This window comes from Pristis pectinata, chromosome 1 (genome assembly GCF_009764475.1).
Source record: "Pristis pectinata isolate sPriPec2 chromosome 1, sPriPec2.1.pri, whole genome shotgun sequence".
Lineage (NCBI taxonomy): Eukaryota > Metazoa > Chordata > Chondrichthyes > Rhinopristiformes > Pristidae > Pristis > Pristis pectinata.
This window is the reverse complement of record NC_067405.1, coordinates 82,860,044-82,880,373: the sequence shown is the minus strand read 5'-3', so window position 1 is coordinate 82,880,373 and position 20,330 is coordinate 82,860,044. Positions and strand designations below refer to the sequence as shown.

General features: G+C 41.6%; 1 protein-coding gene across 4 annotated transcripts in view; it reads left to right on the top strand.

Annotated features, from left to right (window-relative positions):
• The window catches only part of LOC127578397 (tau-tubulin kinase 2-like), a 227,024-nt gene that overhangs the window by 163,940 nt on the left and 42,754 nt on the right, over positions 1-20,330 (top strand). For all 4 annotated transcript variants that reach the window (XM_052030378.1, XM_052030397.1, XM_052030387.1 and 1 more), the window contains one exon: positions 353-794. In XM_052030378.1, coding sequence (XP_051886338.1) covers positions 353-794 — 442 coding nt within the window. The remainder of the gene's footprint in view (positions 1-352; positions 795-20,330) is intronic.

Here is a 20,330-nt window from a genome sequence, read left to right as displayed (position 1 = left end):
ATTTCAATGTCATGATGAATGTGGCCTTTATTTGAGTCTTGTTCCCATTTACTCTTTGATTTTTAAACAAAGATCTGTGAAGATCCCAGAACATATTTTTGAAAACAATACAGAAATTATTGTTATAGTATGTTGCACTATGGATCAGAAAAAGGAATGTGGGGATATTAAAAGGTACATGGTCCGGCACAGCCAATGCAGATGAAATGTCCTTGGGGCATGGATATAGTATTTAGGGTTAATCAACAACCTAAATAAAAGGATTTAGTTATTCTGAATACTTCTATAAGTTGTTCAGATGATATATTAGTATAATAAGCCTGCGTAACTTTTGATGTTCTTTTGTGTCCAGTTCCACAAAGCTCCAGGAAGACTTATTGAGGGACGTTGCTGCTTCTCAGCCTCGGAAAGCCTCTGCTGCTGCTCGTACTGACAGAGTGTGGCATTTTGATGAGGAATACATTCCAGACAGTACAAAACCAGTCTCTTTGGGGTCTCCTGAGCATGGTGATGGTGTTGTTAGCAATGGCTTTGTAGCACTCAATTTAAGCTCCTGCAGGCAGGAGGTTGACTCCAAGGAGTGGGTCATTGTGGATAAAGAACGTGACCTCCAGGATTTCAGGACAGACGGACGTCAGAGCCAGAAATTAACCAGTCCAACTGGACGAACAGATGATGAGGAGCCAGAAGTCCTTGCAGAAGATTCTCCTCAGGCTGAAGGATTAAAGTTGGTCGAAGCCATTTCAAGCAAAAGCATGGGATGTCCAAGGTCACCAGAAGCAGAGAGAGAGCAGGTACCAGTTATTAGAAGCAAGTGTTTGTGTAACTATTAAATTGCACCATTCAGTGAGAGGATAAACAGTTAACAAAGTGAATTTGTTGAAAATGCAGTCTGAGAATTGCATACACCTCAAGTAAAGGAATTTGTTTTTAGTGATTTTGTTTTGAAGTGCAGTTTGAAAGGATTGATACTAATTTGTCCATCACATCTGTCTTTGTCTGTCTGTGCCATTGTGTCTGTAATTGTTATTTAACAGCACCAAACTTGCATCTGCTTTTGTCAGATTCTTTGCTGTCCTGCTGGAGGTTTAAAATTCAACTCGTGTCCCAAATGATTGTAATTATAAGCCAGAGCTCAAATATTTAATTAGTGCATGCTTTTTGGGTAGCATAGCTATCAGTATATCTGCAGTGTCCCACTTTTTGGTAGAATTATCATTGTCAGACATCAATTTCAAGGCTAACTACTCTGTCTAAGATAAATCCTCATTTGTAAAGAAATAGGGAGTTTGCTGGGTTTTTAATGCCATTTCTGTTGAGTATAGCTTAAGAATTAACATTCGAACTGCCCATTGATTGCCAACCATGTCATTGCAATAAGGAAGGATGGAGAAGTGGAAAGGGGGGCCTGAGAACTATGTCCTTAATCAGCTTTTCTCACTGAAGGCCTGTAGGTATTTCCATTTATTGGCTAAATGATTGGACTGTTTTCAGTGATGGGACCCAGCTTTAGTGATACTGTATTGAGGAGTCTTGGCTATATTAATGACTTCTTCTTTCATGACATTCGTCATCTAAAAATTTAAGAAGCAGCATAGGCAATATCACAGCGGAACTACAATCATAGCTTCAGGGACAGATATGACTGTTGAGGAGGTTTTCTCTGATTTTTACAATGCATCTATAATGAGAGTCAAGCATTTCTATTCATACATGTCAACATTGCTACCAGTGGTAGTATAATACAAACTCATTGGTAAAATGTGTTTGAACAGCACTTGATTACTGCTTTGTCCCATTAGAATAATCAGTCTCAACTCCTTTTCTGATTTAATCACTGTCTGAATTTCTCTTTGTATCCAGGGATTCCTGGACATTTGGGATTGATAAATCCACTGCCACCCTAGGCTACAAGTCCTAATGACCACTTAAAATAATTAGTTTTTAGTACTCTTCACTCTCATTTCATTAGCCTTGACTTTATTTAACCAAATGCTAGCAACCAATACAGTGTTGCCAATCTCTATTAATCATGGGGATACAAAAAGGCAATAAAGCTTACATTGAAAAAAGACAACAGTCAAAGGTCCATTGTTTTCACTGTGAGCAAAAAATCTAGCAGTTTTGTGATAATTGCACCTCCTTGTATTTGACTTGTCACAGCTGCTTCTGTCATTGAGCAGTATAGAACCATCCCATTTTCACCAAACCTGCAGAAAGACTCATTTGGCAATAGGTTCTTTACACACATCAGGCTGTTATCACCTTACATTCTCCGACCCTTCAATTTATGAATGTTTATTCTCTCAATAGAGAACTTTTTAATTCTTATTCTAGAGTTCAAGTGTGTCTGAATCTCCTATTCTTTAGAAGCCTACGGTTCTACCAGATCTGGCCTCTTTGCATTCCATTCTCTTTTAGTCCTATACAGTGGTATGCAAAAGTTTGGGCACCCCCCTGGTCAAAATTTCTGTTACTGTGAATAGCTAAGCGAGTAAAAGATGACCTGATTTCCAAAAGGCATAAAGTTAAAGATGACACATTTCTTTAATATTTTAAGCAAGATTACTTTTTTTATTTCCATCTTTTACAGTTTCAAAATAACAAAAAAGGAAAAGGGCCCGAAGCAAAAGTTTGGGCACCCTGCATGGTCAGTACTTAGTAACACCCCCTTTGGCAAGTATCACAGCTTATAAATGCTTTCTGTAGCCAGCTAAGAGTCTTTCAATTCTTGTTTGGGGGATTTTCGCCCATTCTTCCTTGCCAAAGGCTTCTAGTTCTGAGAGATTCTTGGGCCATCTTGCATGCACTGCTCTTTTGAGGTCTATCCACAGATTTTCGATGATGTTTAGGTCGGGGGACTGTGAGGGCCATGGCAAAACCTTCAGCTTGTGCCTCTTGAGGTAGTCCATTGTGGATTTCGAGGTGTGGTTAGGATCATTATCCTGTTGCAGAAGCCATCCTCTTTTCATCAGCTTTTTTGCAGATGGTGTGATGTTTGCTTCCAGAATTTGCTGGTATTGCTTGAATTCATTCTTCCCTCTACCAATGAAATGTTCCCCATGCCACTGGCTGCAACACAAGCCCAAAGCATGATCGATCCACCCCCGTGCTTAACAGTTGGAGAGGTGTTCTTTTCATGAAATTCTGCACCCTTTTTTTCTCCAAACATACATACCTTTGCTCATTGTGGCCAAAAAGTTCTATTCTAACTTCATCATTCCACAGGATTTGTTTCCAAAATGCATCAGGCTTGTTTAGATGTTCCTTTGCAAACTTCTGATGCTGAATTTTGTGGTGAGGACGCAAGAAAGGTTTTCTTCTAATCACTCTTCCATGAAGGTCATATTTGTGCAGGTGTCGCTGCACAGTAGAACAGTGCACCACTACTCCAGAGTCTGCTAAGTCTTCCTGAAGGTCTTTTGCAGTCAAACAGTGGTTTTGATTTGCCTTTCTAGCAATCCTATGAGCAGCTCTCTCGGAAAGTTTTCTTGGTCTTCCAGACCTCAACTTGACCTCCACCGTTCCTGTTAACTGCCATTTCTTAATTACATTACGAACTGAGGAAACGGCTACCTGAAAATGCTTTGCTATCTTCTTATAGCCTTCTCCTGCTTTGTGGGCATCATTTATTTTAATTTTCAGAGTGCTAGGCCATGGCTTAGAGTGCTTATAGAAGCCCATGGCTGCTGATTGTTGGGGCAAGGTTTGAAGAGTCAGGGTATTTATAAAGCTTTGAAATTTGTATCACCTGTGCTTTCCTAACGATGACTGTGAACAAGCCATAGCCCTAACAAGCTAATGAAGGTCTGAGACCTTGGTAAAAGTTATCTGAGAGCTCAAATCTCTTGGGGTGCCCAAACTTTTGCATGGTGCCCCTTTCCTCTTTTCACTCTAAAATTGTACAAAACAAAAATAATACACTAATCTTGCTTAAAATGTTGAAAAGAATGTTTCATCTTTAACTCTATGACTTTTGGGGATCAGTTCATCTTCTACTCATTTAACTATTCACAGTAACAGAAATTTTGACCAGGGCTGCCCAAACTTTTGCATGCCACTGTAGGCAGAAGCCCCACTTTCAGCCGTCTAGGCTCCAGGAACTTATCTTTACCGCCTCTTCTTTTAAGACGCAGCTTAAAACCTTTGCCAACCTTTTGGTCACCTGTTCTAATATCTCTTTTGGATTGTATTAGTTTTTTTCATCTGAGCTCCTTGGATGTTTTGTATGTTGGAAAACCTGTATAAAATGCATTATCTTATATTTCTCTTTGAGATAACTTAATTTGTTGAAATAAGGTTGGTTGATTGTAATAATTTGCACAATTGCCAGAAATTGACCAATCAACCCTGGAGTGTTCATGTTAAATTTGTCAAACTTGAAAGATCACATTGTTGAATAAGTGATAAATAAGTAATGGGGATCATTATATTAAGTGCATGACCATGATAAAAGATCTTGCTTGTTTGGTAGCAAGATTACCTGCTGTGAAAATGTTACCTAGTCATATGGAGGATTGATTAGCTGATAAAATTCCTACTTAGTGGTACAGAGATTCGTAGCTGTCTGATTGGGTTAACTATAATTGGGTCTTTCAATCAGTTCAGTGCTTTTCCTCCAACTGCTGGTGACTTGACCTTTATTGTCTGTAATGGGAATTGATAAAAGTTGAGAGATGAGAAAATGGGTGAGAAATCAAAGCAAGACTTAAGGGATATGAAGGGGTAGTAGCCAGAATGTGTATTAGTTACAGGAACATTATCTAAACAGTGCATTAAAGAGCATTATAGATAGATTTTCTTCTCCTCTTAAAAAGAGAGAAATCTCCTCAAACATAAATGTGTCCTGCTTGCATACCACATTTATTAATAAACCTGGGGTCAGAGAGTGGAGGACCAACTACGTCAACAATTCTGTCCTCTGTGCTTTTACAATGCAGATTTTTCTAGTGAAGTAAAAACATTTAAAAAAATCTTACATTTTCCTTCTACAGCAAATTTCTCAGAAGTGTTATTTAGCCATCCTTCAAGCTCCTGCGTAAATAAACTTGTTTTGCCTTTGATTTCTTAGTGTTAAAGCCCGGCAATCACTAAATGTTAGGAAAACTGGCGCCTTTCTCCTCAGGTCCCACCACATACTGTGTTGGCCACAATTCTTTCTCTCCCTCCCTGGCAATTACCCGAGGCTGAGTCAGGTTGTTTAAAGCATTTCATTTGACCCTGCAATGGGCTGGCATGGCTAGTAGAGCTGCTGCTTCACAGCTCTACTGACCTGGCTTTGATCCTGATCTGTATTGTCTGTGTGGAGTTTGCAAGTTTTCCCTGTGGTTGCATGGGTTTCCTCTGGGTGTTCCAGTTTCCTCCCACATCCCAAAGAAGTCCAGGTTGGTGGGTTAGTTGGCTGCTGTAAATTGTCCCTAATGTATAGGTGAGGAGTAGAATCTGGGGGGAATTGATAGGAATGTGGGGCAAATAAAATGTGATCAATGTCAATGGGTGATTGAAGGTTGTTGCAGACTTGGTGGGCAGAAAGGCCTGTTTCCAGCCTGTACAAATCTGATTTTGATCTTTCTGGCAATGGCAGTCATACTTTTGGTTACCTGTCACTCTGGACCTACTTCCCTATCCTTCTCCACCTCTCTATCCCTCTCTGTCACTTTAAGATGCTCCTTAAAACTTAGCTCTTTGAAAGATGGAATCTTAAAAGTTTATATAACAAAAGGAAACCATTCAGCACATTGTGTCCATTTTAACTAAAAACTGAGTTATTAAGGTCACTCTCACTTCCCACCTGTCAATCCATAGCCTTAGAAGTTGCAGCTCTTCAAATGCTTCTAGACGCATTTAAATTTGAGGTTTTCTGCCTCAACCACCCTTTCAAGCAGTGAGTTCCAGACTCCCACTACTCTTTGGGTGATAAAAATTTTCCTCAACTCCCTTCTATTCCTTCCTTTGGTGAACTTAAGTCTACGTCTCATCATCGTCACCTCTGTGCCAAGGGTTCACCCTCAAATTTGTGCACCTCAATTAAATCACCTTCAGTTTTCTTTGTTCCCCAAAATACAACTGCAGCTTAGATATTCTATCCTCGTAAGCATAACTCTTCAGAGCCCAGCAACATTTTCATGTTCAATCTCCTCCACATCCTTTAATGCTTTCATGTCTTTCCATAGTGTGTGATCAAAGCTGTAGATGCTGTACGAAATGTGGCCTATTAGTGTTGGTGTAATAAGTGCTCTTCTATTCTCTGCCTGAGCCATTAGAAGCAAGTATCTTTTATACCTTTCTAATGACTTTATATATCTGTATTTCTCCTCTACGGTATTCTGTATCCTCCTACCTAGTATGTATTCCCTAGCTTTGCTTACCCAAATGCATTACCTTGAACTTTATTGGATTAAATTCCAGTTGCCATTTTTTGTGCCTATTGTCACAAACCAGCAACAAAAGAAACACACTGAGCATGATTCAGTGTTAAAAACTATTTTATTAATCACTACTTATGATAATACGTAAAATAAAAGTAAAAATGTTAGTATGTTAGAATTCAAGAATGTTAAACCTCGAACGTTAACCCCAAAACTAAACTCGTCGTGTGTGTGTGTGACAAAGTCCAAAACTCCCAGTTCCTGAATGGTTCTTAAAGTTCAGTTCCGCAAGCCATAAGGTGAAACATGAGCAAGGGCTTCTTCAACAACCACCGTTGTCTGAAGATAAGATGTAGATGTAGAAAAACATAGAGAGAGAGTACATACGAAATCCAAATGTTCCACGATGGAACCCAAACGACACTTCAGTGTTTACTCGGTAGTGACTTCCTCACCCCGAAAAGCATCCGAACCGTGGTCGTCCACACACAAATACCTGTTTCCTTCTACAGGTCAGCAACAAAGTGAACTCCACCAGATTACTTCCAACTTCCATACATGAATTTCAGTGGCAAACACAGTTATTGTTTCTCATCCATCGATAGAGAAAACAAGCAGGCTGGCGTCTCTCTCCCTTCTCTCTCTCTCCTTCTTCTTCTGACTTCTTCAACAACGTCATTACGTCCTTTATCTTCTATTGACGTAAGCACGCCCCACACACACATACACACACACTCTCTATCTTAAAGGGACTTTCACTGAGTCCGTAACACCTCCCACCTAAAAAATATTTTTCCCAAGAAAAATTTAACCGCGCATACAGTTAGTAATGTTAATAATTATCATGCTACACAACTACAGACTATCAGATTAGTACAGATACATGTTTCCCATTTAACATCGGGAAAGACAATCAGCAATCACATTATCTTTGCCTTTAATGTGAGTTATCATGAGATCAAACTCTTGCAAAATTAAACTCCAGTTTAACAGCCTTCTGTTCTTGTTTTTGACTCGGCTCAGAAACACCAATGGGTTATGATCTGTATACACAGTCAATGGTTTCTGAGCGGTGCAAACATATGCACTGAAATATTGCAAGGCTAAAACAAGCGGCAGTAATTCTTTCTCTATGGTGGAATAATTCTTTTGATGCTCATTAAATTTCTTTGAAAAGTAAGCTACAGGATGGTCAATATCATCAAGGTCACCCTTCTGCAACAACACAGCTCCTGCAGCTTCATCACTGGCATCTACTGCTAATGAAAATGGCTTTTCAAAGTCAGGTGTTCTGAGCACAGGATGGTAGCATAAAATGGCTTTCAGCTTCTTAAATGCTTCTTGACAAGAATCTGTCCAAACAAACTTTACTCCCTTCTTCAGAAGATTAGTTAGGGGAAGAGCAATATCAGCAAAATTTTTACAAAATTTTCGGTAATATCCAACCATTCCCAAAAATCTTTTAACAGTCCTCGTACCTGTGGGAATAGGGAACTCAGATATTGCTTGAACTTTTGCCTGAACAGGAGCTTGCTTGCCTTGACCTACAACATAACCAAGATACGTCACAGTGGCATGGCCAAATTCACTTTTAGCCAAGTTAACTGTAAGGTTAGCCTTGGAAAGTCTTTCAAACAACCTTTCTAACACAGAGATGTGATCTTCCCAAGTATCATTCTCAGTCACTAAGTCGTCAATGTAGGCATCTGTATGTTTTAACCCATGAATCACTGAATTAATCATTCTTTGAAATGTTGCCGGAGCATTTTTCATTCCAAATGGCAAAACATTGTATTCATACAATCCAGAAGGGGTTACAAAGGCTGAAATTTCCCTTCCTCTTTCTGTTAATGGAACACACCAGTACCCTTTTAATAGGTCAATCTTTGTAAGAAATTTTGCCTTTCCCACTCTGTCTATGCAATCATCCACCCTAGGAATAGGGTAAGCATCTGACTTTGTTACAGCATTCATTTTCCTGTAATCTGTGCAAAATCTAACAGTTCCATCAGGTTTAGGTACAATAACACAGGGCGAACTCCAATTTGAAGTAGAATGTCTAATAATATCATTTTCCAACATGTACTTTATTTCCTGATCAACAAGTTTACTTTTTTCCACATTCATTCGATATGGGTGTTGTTTGATTGGTTTTGCATCCCCAACATCAACATCATGGGTAATTATCGATGTTCTGTTTGGAACGTCTGGGAACAGATTTTTAAATTTTAAAATTAATTCTCTCATCTGTTGTTTTTGTGAAACTTGTAAATGGTCCAACTTCGTTTCAAGGTTCTCCATGATATTTTGGTTTTTTAGTTTCAATGGAACAATATTTGGTCTAAATTGGCCTTCCTCAACATCAACATCAGGCATTCTAGAAACAACCTTTACACCATCCACCAAGGCCACAACTGAATCCCTCTCATAATAAGGTTTTAGCATGTTTACATGACAGAGTTGTGTTTTCTTGCGTCTATCTGGTGTTTTGATTATATATGTTAGATCAGTCACTCGAGATTCAATAACATAGGGTCCAGAAAAACGAGATTGCAAGGGATTATGTTGGCTAGGGAAAAATACCAACACCTTTTGCCCCACTGCGAATGTCCTAGGCCGAGCACGTCTATCAAAATATGTCTTCATTCTTATCTGGCTTGTTTTCAAATTCTCTCTCGCTAGCTGGCAGACTCTCTCCAACCGAGTTTTAAATTTTTGGACATAGTCCAACAGACTCAAGTGAACTTCCTCATTAACCCATTGCTCTTTTAACAATTCCAAAGGTCCTCTCACCCTATGTCCAAATACAAGCTCAAACGGACTAAATCCTATTGACTCCTGGATCGATTCTCTAACGGCAAACAAAAGTAAATGGATACCTTCGTCCCAATCCTTGGTGTTTTCAAAGCAATAAGTCTTCAGCATATTTTTGAGAGTAGAATGAAATCTCTCCAGAGCTCCTTGAGATTCTGGGTGATATGCAGATATGCTTTGCTCCCAGCTCATAGACTATTTGTTGAAAAATTTTTGACATAAAATTACTACCTTGATCAGATTGGATTTCTTTTGGCAAACCAAACAAGGTAAAACATTTTACAAGAGCCTTTGACACCGTCTTGGCCTTAATATTTCTAAGGGGTATTGCCTCTGGAAATCTAGAAGTGGCACACATGATGGTTAACAAATACTGATTTCCAGTCTTAGACTTTGGTAATGGGCCAACACAGTCCACAATCACCTTCGAAAAGGGTTCCCCAAAAGCAGGAATTGGTTTCAATGGAGCCACAGGGGGTTTTTGATTTGGTTTACCTACCATCTGACATGTGTGGCAGGTTCGACAAAACATCACCACATCTTTTCTCAAACCAGGCCAATAGAATTGTTTCAAGATCTTCCCTACAGTTTTATTCACACCAAAATGACCACCCAAAGGCATACTATGGGCCAGGTTTAAAATCTCATCCCTATAAACTTTTGGAACAACAACCTGATGAATAACTTCCCATTCCTCAGTAACAGAAACATGAGGAGGTCTCCATTTCCTCATTAACACTCCATTTTTGACATAGTATCCAGTTGGCACTTTTTCAATCTCCTCACATGAGAGTGCTTTTTCTTTCAATTCTGTCAACTCAGGGTCCTTTGTCTGTTCCACCATAAAATCCTTCCTCGACAAAGACAAATCTTTAAATTCAGGCTCACTGTAAGGATGTTGATCCTCCAGTGAAGACAGAAAAGTCTCAGATAAGGCATCATAATTTTCTTCCTGTTTAGGACTGTCACAAGGAACCACATCAGACTGCACCGGACTGTCTGTCTTGGCTAATTCTCTAGCTCTAGCTCGAGTCACCGCACATGATGGGTAAACATCTGGATCATTCTCAGACTCATCAATCCTTGGTTTGGTTGTTAACCGTACCACAGGATCACTTTCTCCATCTGCAAGGTCATTTCCCAATAACAAAGAAACTCCTTCCACTGGCAAACTAGGTCTTATCCCTATCTCAACTGGTCCTTCTACGAACTTTGACTTTAAAATCACCCTGTGAAAAGGGACAGACATGGTCTCACCTGTAACGCCTCGTACTAGATTTACTTCACCAGTGTCACTTTCTTCACCAAAATTTAAAACACTGTCCAGCAAGAGAGATTGACTAGCCCCAGTATCTCTAAGAATTTTCACTGGCACCTGGGGTGACTCATCATTCAGTGAAACAAAACCCTCTGATACATACGAACGGAATTCTTTTCTCACCTCCTCCAACTTTTCCGCTTTTCCCTCTTGCAAGGACTGATCTTTAACAGCATCTCCTAAACCTTTTTGATTTTTAATTGCCTGAAAGCAAGCATTGGGCCCAGCTTCCTTTTTCTTCAAAAGGGCACAATTAGATATCACGTGGCCAGGTTTCCTACAGTAATAACAAGTACGCTCAACAGGTTTCTCCAGCCCTGGCTTCTTTTCATCTTTTCCTTTTTGATTACCTCCCAATTTAATCTCCGGTTTACCTGGATTGTCCTTGTAACTCTTTTGAAAGGTTTTAGGTTGTCCCCATTTGGATTTATGGGTTAAAGCATAATCATCTGCCAACCTAGCAGTTTCTTGTAAAGTTTCCACTGCCTTTTCATTTAAATATGTTGTTAATTCAGCTGGAACACATCTTTTAAAGTCTTCCACCAGTATCAATTCTGTCAATTTATCATAATCCCCATCTACATTTTTAGCCAGGCACCATCGTTCAAAACATATTCTCTTTCCATTGGCAAATTCCATATAAGTCTGATCTGCAGATTTCCTCAAGTCTCTGAATTTTTGTCTATAAGCCTCAGGGACCAATTCATAGGCCTTCAAAATAGCTTGTTTTACCTTGGTATAATCAGCTGCATCCTCAACAGACAAAGCAGAATAAACTTTTTGAGCTTTACCTTTAATCACACTCTGTACCATAAGAGCCCATCCTTTCCTTGGCCAGTATAGAACTCACAGCAACCTTTTCAAAATGTTGGAAATACTGATCAACCTGATCCTCTTCAAACGAAGGGACTAATCGAACCTCCCTGCTGGCTGAAAAACCATCATCAGAATCAGATTCCAAACTCCTACGCTTCATTTGTAACTCATGCTGCCTCTTTTTCTCCTCGTTATCCAGCTCCATCCTCTTCATTGCTAGATCAGCCTCTATCTTCATCTGAGTTATCTTTTGTTCGGCCTCTAATTTCTCTTGTTCGGCCTCTATCTTTAACTGAGTTTGCTCTCGTTCAGCCTCTATCTTTGCCAGCTGCACCTGTGCCTCAGAAATTGCTATTTCACTGCCAGGAAACTGTTTTAACACTTCCTTCTCAAACACCTTCTTTTCCACATAATGACCAGCTATCAGTCTCTGAATATCTGCCTTTCTCATAGACTGCTTTACTTCTGTAAGGTTTAACCTCGTAGCAATCTTTATCAAATCATCCTTTTTCGCCACCTCCAATCCCTTTTGGGTTGGTGACTCCAAAAATGCCTTAATATCCATTGCTGCTGGTTTCCACACACACAAGCCAATTAAAAAGAATTTATCAGACCTCCCTCAAAAATCTTTGGATTGAATCCCGAACAAATCTCGGCAAACTGGGGAACGATCCCAGATGACACTCGTTAACCTTGGGAACTATCCCGGACGAATCTCGTTAACCTTGGGAACGATCCCGGACGAACCCCCAATTTTGTCACAAACCAGCAACAAAAGAAACACACTGAGCATGATTCAGTGTTAAAAACTATTTTATTAATCACTACTTATGATAATACGTAAAATAAAAGTAAAAATGTTAGTATGTTAGAATTCAAGAATGTTAAACCTCGAACGTTAACCCCAAAACTAAACTCGTCGTGTGTGTGTGTGACAAAGTCCAAAACTCCCAGTTCCTGAATGGTTCTTAAAGTTCAGTTCCGCAAGCCATAAGGTGAAACATGAGCAAGGGCTTCTTCAACAACCACCGTTGTCTGAAGATAAGATGTAGATGTAGAAAAACATAGAGAGAGAGTACATACGAAATCCAAATGTTCCACGATGGAACCCAAACGACACTTCAGTGTTTACTCGGTAGTGACTTCCTCACCCCGAAAAGCATCCGAACCGTGGTCGTCCACACACAAATACCTGTTTCCTTCTACAGGTCAGCAACAAAGTGAACTCCACCGGATTACTTCCAACTTCCATACATGAATTTCAGTGGCAAACACAGTTATTGTTTCTCATCCATCGATAGAGAAAACAAGCAGGCTGGCGTCTCTCTCCCTTCTCTCTCTCTCCTTCTTCTTCTGACTTCTTCAACAACGTCATTACGTCCTTTATCTTCTATTGACGTAAGCACGCCCCACACACACATACACACACACTCTTTATCTTAAAGGGACTTTCACTGAGTCCGTAACACTATCAACTAGTTCATTACATCCTAGACCATTCTGAGTGAATCATTCTCAATGAAGACCAGTGTTAAACAAGGTTGTGTCATTGCCCCCAACCCTTTCTTCCATCTTTCTTGCCGCAATGTTGCATCTCTCTTCCAGGTATATTCCTGCAGGAGTGGCACTAACCTTCAGAGACCACTGGAAGCTATTGATCTGGTTACCTCATTATAGGAAGGATGTGGAAGCGTTGGAAAGGGTGCAGAGGAGATTTACCAGGATGCTGCCTGGTTTAGAGTACGTATTATGAGGAGAGACTAAGGGAGCTAGGGCTTTACTCCTTGGAGAGAAGGAGGATGAGAGGAGACATGATAGAGGTATCCAAAATATTAAGACAAATAGGTAGAGTAGACAGCCAATGCCTCTTTCCCAGGGCACCAATGCTCAATACAAGAGGGCATGGCTTTAAAGTAATGGGTGGGAAGTTCAAGGGAGATATCAGAGGAAGGTTTTTTTACCCAGAGAGTGGTTAGGGCGTGGAATGCACTGCCTGGCGCGGTGGTGCAGGCAGGTGCATTGGTCAAATTCAAGATATTGCTAGATAAGCATATGGAGGAATTTAAAATTAGAGGGATATGTGGTAGGAAGGGGTTAGATAATCTTAGGTGAGGTTTAAAGGTCGGCACAACATTGTGGGCTGAAGGGCCTATATAGTGCTGTACTGTTCTATGATTCTATGACAAAATGTGGATCACTTCCCATATATTGGAAACCACCCCTTGATGAAGGCAGACATCAGCGATGAAATTCGTGGCCTTCAATGTGCCAGTACCGTCTTTGGTTGATTGAAGAAAAGAGTATTTGACGATTAAGACCTCAAACCTTGCACAAAACACGTGGTCTATCAAACAGCAGTGATCCCTATGCTCCAGGGACAGGGATTACCTACAGCAGGCATCTCAAGACACTGGAAAATTACCACCAACGCAGCCTCTGCAAAATCCTCTGGCTTCACTTAGACAAGCAAAGCTTTGCAGGCTCTTTCAAGGTCCTACGTACACTCAGTTTCTTGCGTTGGTCAGGCCGGGTTGTTCACAGGGCTAACACCAGACTCCTGAAGCAGACATTCTATTCCAAGCTCTGACATGAGAAGAGATTAGCAAACAGAAAGGAATAGATTCAAGCATGTGCTCAAAACTTCCTTGGAGAAATACAACATCTCCACCAATGGAGTGGTTGGACAAAAATGGATTGCTTGCTCAAGGACATGGAGGCAGAGAGGTGACCTGACTGAAGAATATAAAATGATGAGAGGCATAGATAGGGCAAATAGTCAGAGTCTTTTCCCAGGATGGTTATGTCAGATACTAGAGGGTGGAGGTTTAAGATGGGAGAGGGAAAGTTTAAAGGAGATTTACATGGAGGCTTTTTTACACAGAGCAGTAGGTGCCTGGAATGCTCTGTCGGGGAGGTAGTGGAAGCAGATACAACAGCAACGTTTTAAGAGGCATTTAGACAGGCACATGAATAGGCAAGGAATTAAGGGATATAGACCACAAGCAGGCAGATGTGTAGTTTAACTTGGCATCATGATCAGCACAAACATCGAGGGCCAAAGGGCCTGTTCCTGTGCTGCACTGTTCCATCTTCTTGTAATTCTTGGAAAGCCTTGGCCAATAACTGCTCAAAATGGAGGTGGTGTATTCGCGATGATATTGAGAAACTTGAACTATGTGAAGAGCACAAAGAGATCCTATGTATATGGCAGAAGTGCCACCTCTCAAACTACCCTTCCACCTGTGGGAAAAGTCTCCACTTGGCCTCATTGGCCACCTCAATGCCTACAACTGAGGGATTGCTAAAGAAGAAGAACATCCTTGAATGTAGAACTTCCTTCATTACTGTTAACCACACCCAGTTTTCTATCATTGACAAACCTAATCATGCCTCTTCATTTATGTCCAGGTTATTAACAAAGCGCAAAAAGGAATGGACCAGTACTGAGCCCTGCAGAACCCTCCAGTCACTAAGACTCCCATTTGCCCTCATCCTTTGCTTTCTCCCATTTAGCAAATTTTAGATCCAATTTGCCACTTTTCATCGCTTGGGCTTTTACATTCTTGATCAATCTTTGATTGAATTTTTGGTTATCTATCAAAAAAGCCCTCAAGTGACATTGTGTCAATTTTTTTCTGTTATTGCAGTAAAGCATTTTGGGATAGTTCACTATGTTAAAAGCACTATAAATGCAAGTTATCCAGTTTGATTCAGGACTGTCTTAATTCATTCACATCCATGAGTTTGAATTCCTCTTATGAAGTGCAGTCCTTCCAAAGTTTGTCAATGTAATCAATTTTTGATTACTTCCAAACACACCAAAATTCTAATTATTTGCAGTATAGAAAAAGGTAAAAATTAAAATTGCAATAGTTATCTTAAAAAATTCCATAGATTCTGGAATGGTTCCTTGCAGATTGAAGATTAGCAAATGTGACCTTACTACTTCAGAAGGGAGGGAGATAGAAAATGGGGGACCATCAACATGTCTTGCCTGATATCAGTAGTTGGGAAAATGCTGGGATCTACATTAAAGGGTATGACATTTAAACAATTTGTGCAAAGCACAGTGGTGCAGTTGTAGAGCTGCTGCCTTGCAACTTAAAGCGATGTGAGTTCAATCTTCACCACTAGTGCTGTCTGTCTGGAGTTTACATGCTCTTCCTGTGACCACATGCATTTCCACCAAGTGCTCTGGTTTTCTCCCACATCCCAAAGATGAGTAGATAGGTTAATTGACCGCCAAATATTGTCCTTGGTATGTTGGTGAGTGGTAGAATCTTGTGGGGAATGTAGGGAGAATAAAATGGGCTTAGTGTAGGGTTCGTGTAAATGATGATCAGCATGGGCTTCGTAGACTGAAGGGCCTGTTCCCCTGCTGTATCACTGTCTCTCACTCAGAAAATAATAAGCAACCTGCTTATAAAATGGAAATAATTTTTGACCAATTTATTAGACTTTGAGGATGTGTTTAGTAGAATAGAAGAGGTAGAACCAGTGGATTTGATGTACAGGAAGTCCCCGGGTTACGAACGAGTTCCGTTTTTGAGACTGTTTGTAACCCGATTTTGTATGTAACTCGGAACAGTGTCCGCGCATGTGCACCTGGGCCGGGGATAGCGGCCGCGCATGCGCACTTGGGCCGGGGATCGCGGCCGCACGTGGCCCCAGCTGCGCATGCGCACTTGGCCCAGGGTTGGGCCAAAGAAGGTGTACCGCAGCCATGGTAGGATTGGGGGCCGGGCCCGCTTACGAACTGACCGCGAAGGTCAGTTCGTAAGTACGGGCGTTCGTAAGTCGGGGACTTCCTGTATTTGGATTTTCAGAAGGCTTTCAATAAAGACCTATACAACAGATTGGTGAACAAGGTTAGGGCACAAGGGATTGTGGATAATAAGCTGGTGTGGATTGAGAGTTGGTTAACGGATAGGAAACAGAGTAGCAATAAGCAGGCCCTGTCTACGTTAACAGGATGTGAGTTGGAGGATATCGCAGGTATTCTCAACTATTTGCAATCCGTATAAACAGTTCAGCTGAAGGGATCAAATGCAACCCTTTCAAGTTTGCTGGACTAAGTGGGAATATGAATGGTGATGAGAATGCAGAGAGGCTTCAAAATGGTATAGAGAAGCTAGGTGCATGGACAACACATTGCAGATGGAGTACAATGTGGGGAAATGTCAGTTTATCCACTTTATGGTAGGAAACAAAACACACTGATTATTTTTCATATGATGGGATATTAGGAAATACTGATGTTAAAAGGTATCTGGATGCCCTTGCGCACAAGTCACTGAAAGCTAACAAGCTTGTGCAGCAAGCAATTAGGAAGGTGCAACAGCCCAGCAGCCTTTGGAGCAGCAGTTCCCTTTCAGGCCCGGTGAGTGTATTTAAAAAGCTGTGTTTCGCGGGCTTTTCTTTTACAAAAGCAGCCCGGCAGTCGTTGGAGCAGCAGTTCCCTTTCAGGTACGGTGAGTGTATTTAAAAAGCTTAATAATTGGAGGGTAACTGAGGGGTTAAACAGTGTTGAGTGCTTGTTTAGAGGGAGTGTTTACTTGAGGTGTTTAACAGGGACAAATATAAGGAGGAGTAACTGAAGAGGAGCGGCCAGTGAGGAGTGACAAACGTATGAGTGGCTCAGGCTAAGAGTGGAGCTTTGGAGCTTTGAGGCTTTGGCTCAAGAGGCTTTGGCGAGCAGGGGCTGGGGAAGAGCTTGCTCCCAGAGAGGTAAGTTCCTTTAATTTAATTAACTTAGGAGTAGGTAGTGATGGCAGCAGTTAGGGCAGTCGTGTGCTCCTATGCAGTATGTGGGAAGTCAGGGACGGCACACTTGTCCCTGATGACTACACCTGTAAAAGGTGCATCCAGCTGCAGCTCCTGACAAACCGGAGTTAGGGAGCTGGAGCTGGATGAACTCCGGATCATTCGTGAGGCAGACATAGACAGGAATTTCAGGGAGATAGTCACCCCTAAAAGTCAGGAGGCAGGTAGCTGGGTGACTGTCAGAAAAGGGAAGGGGTATAAGACAGTAAGAGCAGAGCACCCCTGTGGCCGTTCCCATCAACAATAAGTATACTGTTTTGGATACTGCTGGTGGGGACAACCTACCAGGGACAAGTTGCAGTGGTCGAGTTTCTGGCACCAAGATGGGACCCTCCGCTCAGAAAGGAAGGCGGGAAAAGAAGAGAGCAGTAGTGATAGGGGATTCAATAGTTAGGTGTTCAGATAGGAAGTTCTGTAGGAGAGATCGAGAATCCCAGATGGTCTGTTGCCTTCCTGGTGCCAGGGTCTGTGATGTCTCGGATCGAGTTCTCGATATTCTCAGGAGGGAGGGTGAGCAGCCAGATGTCGTGGACCATGTAGGGACCAATGACGTGGATAGGAAAGGGGAGGTGTTCTTGCAAAGAGAGTTTAGGGAATTAGGTGCAAAGTTGAAGGACAGGACCTCCAAGGTTGCAATCTCAGGATTGCTACCCGTGCCACGAGCTAGTGAGGCTAGAAGTGGGAGGATCATGCAGCTAAATATGTGGCTAAGAAGATGGTGCAGGAGGGAGAGTTTCATGTTTCTAGACAATTGGGCCTTGTTCCAGGGAAGGTGGGACCTGTTCCGACGGGACGGTTTGCACCTGAACCGGAGGGGGACTAACGTTCTTGCGGATAGGTTTGCTAGTGCTGCTCCGGGGGGGTTTAAACTAGATTTGCAGGGCGAGGGGAACCGGACTGTTAGAGCAGATAGTGAGGTGGAGGAGGAAAAAGGTCATGCGAGGACTGCAGGTATCGATAGAAGTCAAAGGTTTGTACGTGACAGAAACATTCTCAGGTGCATCTATTTCAATGCAAGAAGTATTGTAGGTAAGGCAGATGAGCTTAGGGCGTGGATTGACATGTGAGATTACAACATTATTGCTATTAGTGAGACTTGGATGCAGGAGGGGCAGGACTGGCAGCTTAATGTTCTGGGGTTCTGTTGTTTCAGACGTGATAGAGGGGGAGGGATGAAAGGGGGAGGAGTGGCATTACTAGTCAGGGAAAATATCACAGCTGTGCGTAGACAGGACAGCTCGGAGGGCTCATCTACAGAGGCCATATGGGTGGAGCTGAGGAACAGGAAAGGTGTGGCCACACTAATAGGGTTGTATTACAGACTACCCAATAGTCAGAGAGAATTGGAGGAACAAATCTGTAGTGAGGTAGCAGACTGATGTAAGAAACAGAAAGTTGTAATAGTAAGAGATTTTAACTTTCCACATATTGACTGGGACTCCCACACTGTGAAAGGGCTGGATGGCTTGGAATTTGTCAAATGTGTTCAGGAAAGTGTTCTAAATCAATATATAGAGGTACCAACGAGAGAGAATGCAATACTTGATTCCCTATTAGGGAACCAGACAGGTCAGGTGACGGAAGTATCCGTAGGTGAGCATTTTGGGTCCAGTGACCATAATGTCATTAGTTTCAAGTTAATTATGGATAAGGACAGGTCTGGTCCTCGAGTTGAAGTTCTAAATTGGAGAAAGGTCAATTTTGTGGAAATGAGAAAGGATCTAGGAAGAGTGGATTGGGATAAGTTGTTTTCTGGCAAGGATGTGTTCAGTAAGTGGAAGGCCTTCAAAGGTGAAATTTTGAGAGCGCAGTGTTTGCATGTTCCTGCCAGGATTAAAGGCAAAGTTAACAAACATAGGGAACCTTGGTTTTCAAGGGCTATTGGCGATCTGGTTAAGAAAAAGAGAGAGGTGTATAGCAGGTATAGGCAACTAGGAACAAATGAGGTATAGAAAAAGTAAGAAAATACTAAAAAAAAAAGGAAATTAGAGAGGCAAAAAGAAGATATGAGGTTGCTTTGGCAGATAATGTGAAGGTAACCCCAAAGGGTTTCTACAAGTATATGAAGAGTAAAAGGATAGTAAGGGGCAAAATTGGTCCCCTAGAAGATCAGAGTGATCATCCATGTGTGGAGCCTCAGGAGATGGGGGAGATCTTAAACAGTTTTTTTGCATCAGTATTTACTCAGGAAACTGGCATAGTGGATATGGAAGGAAGGGAACCAAGCAGTAGTGTCAGGGAACATATAGAGATTAAAGAGGAGGAGGTGCTTGCTGCCTTACAGCGACTAAAGGTAGATAAATCCCCCGGGCCTGATAAGATATTTCCTCAGACATTGAGAGAGACTAGTTTAGAAATTGCAGGGGCCCTGACAGATACATTTAAAATGTCCTTAGCCACGGGTGCGGGGCCAGAGGACTGGAGGGTAGCTCATGTTGTTCCATTGTTTAAAAAAGGATCTAAAAGTAGACCAGGTAATTTCAGGCCAGTGAGCCTGACATCAGTAGTGGGTAAATTATTGGAAGGTGTTCTGAGAGATCAGATATACAAGTAATTGGATAGCCCAGGGCTGATTAAGGATAGTCAGCATGGCTTTGTGCGTGGTAGATTGTGTTTAACGAATCTTGTAGAGTTTTGCGATGAGGTTACCAAGAAAGTAGATGAAGGAAAGGCTGTGGATGTTGTCTACATGGACTTCAGTAAGGCCTTTGACAAGGTCCCACATGGGAGGTTAGTTCAGAAGGTTCAGACACTAGGTATCCATGGAAAGGTTGTAAATGGGATTCGAAATTGGCTGTGTGGGAGAAGACAGAGAGTGGTAGTGGATGATTGTTTCTCAGACTGGAGGCCTGTGACTAGTGGTGTGCCTCAGGGATCTGTGCTGGGGCCATTGTTGTTTGTTGTCTATATCAATGACCTAGATGATAATGTGGTAAATTGGATCAGCAAGTTTGCTGATGATACTAAGATCGGAGGCGTAGTGGACAGCGAGGAAGGCTTCCAAAGCTTGCAGAGGGATCTGAACCAACTGGAAAAATGGGCCAGAAAATGGCAGATGGAATTTAATGCAGACAAGTGTGAGGTGTTGCATTTTGGAAGGACAAATCAAGGTAGGACAGACACAGTAAATGCTAGGGCACTGAGGAGTGCAGAGGAACAAAGGGATCTAGGAGTTCAGATATATAATTTCC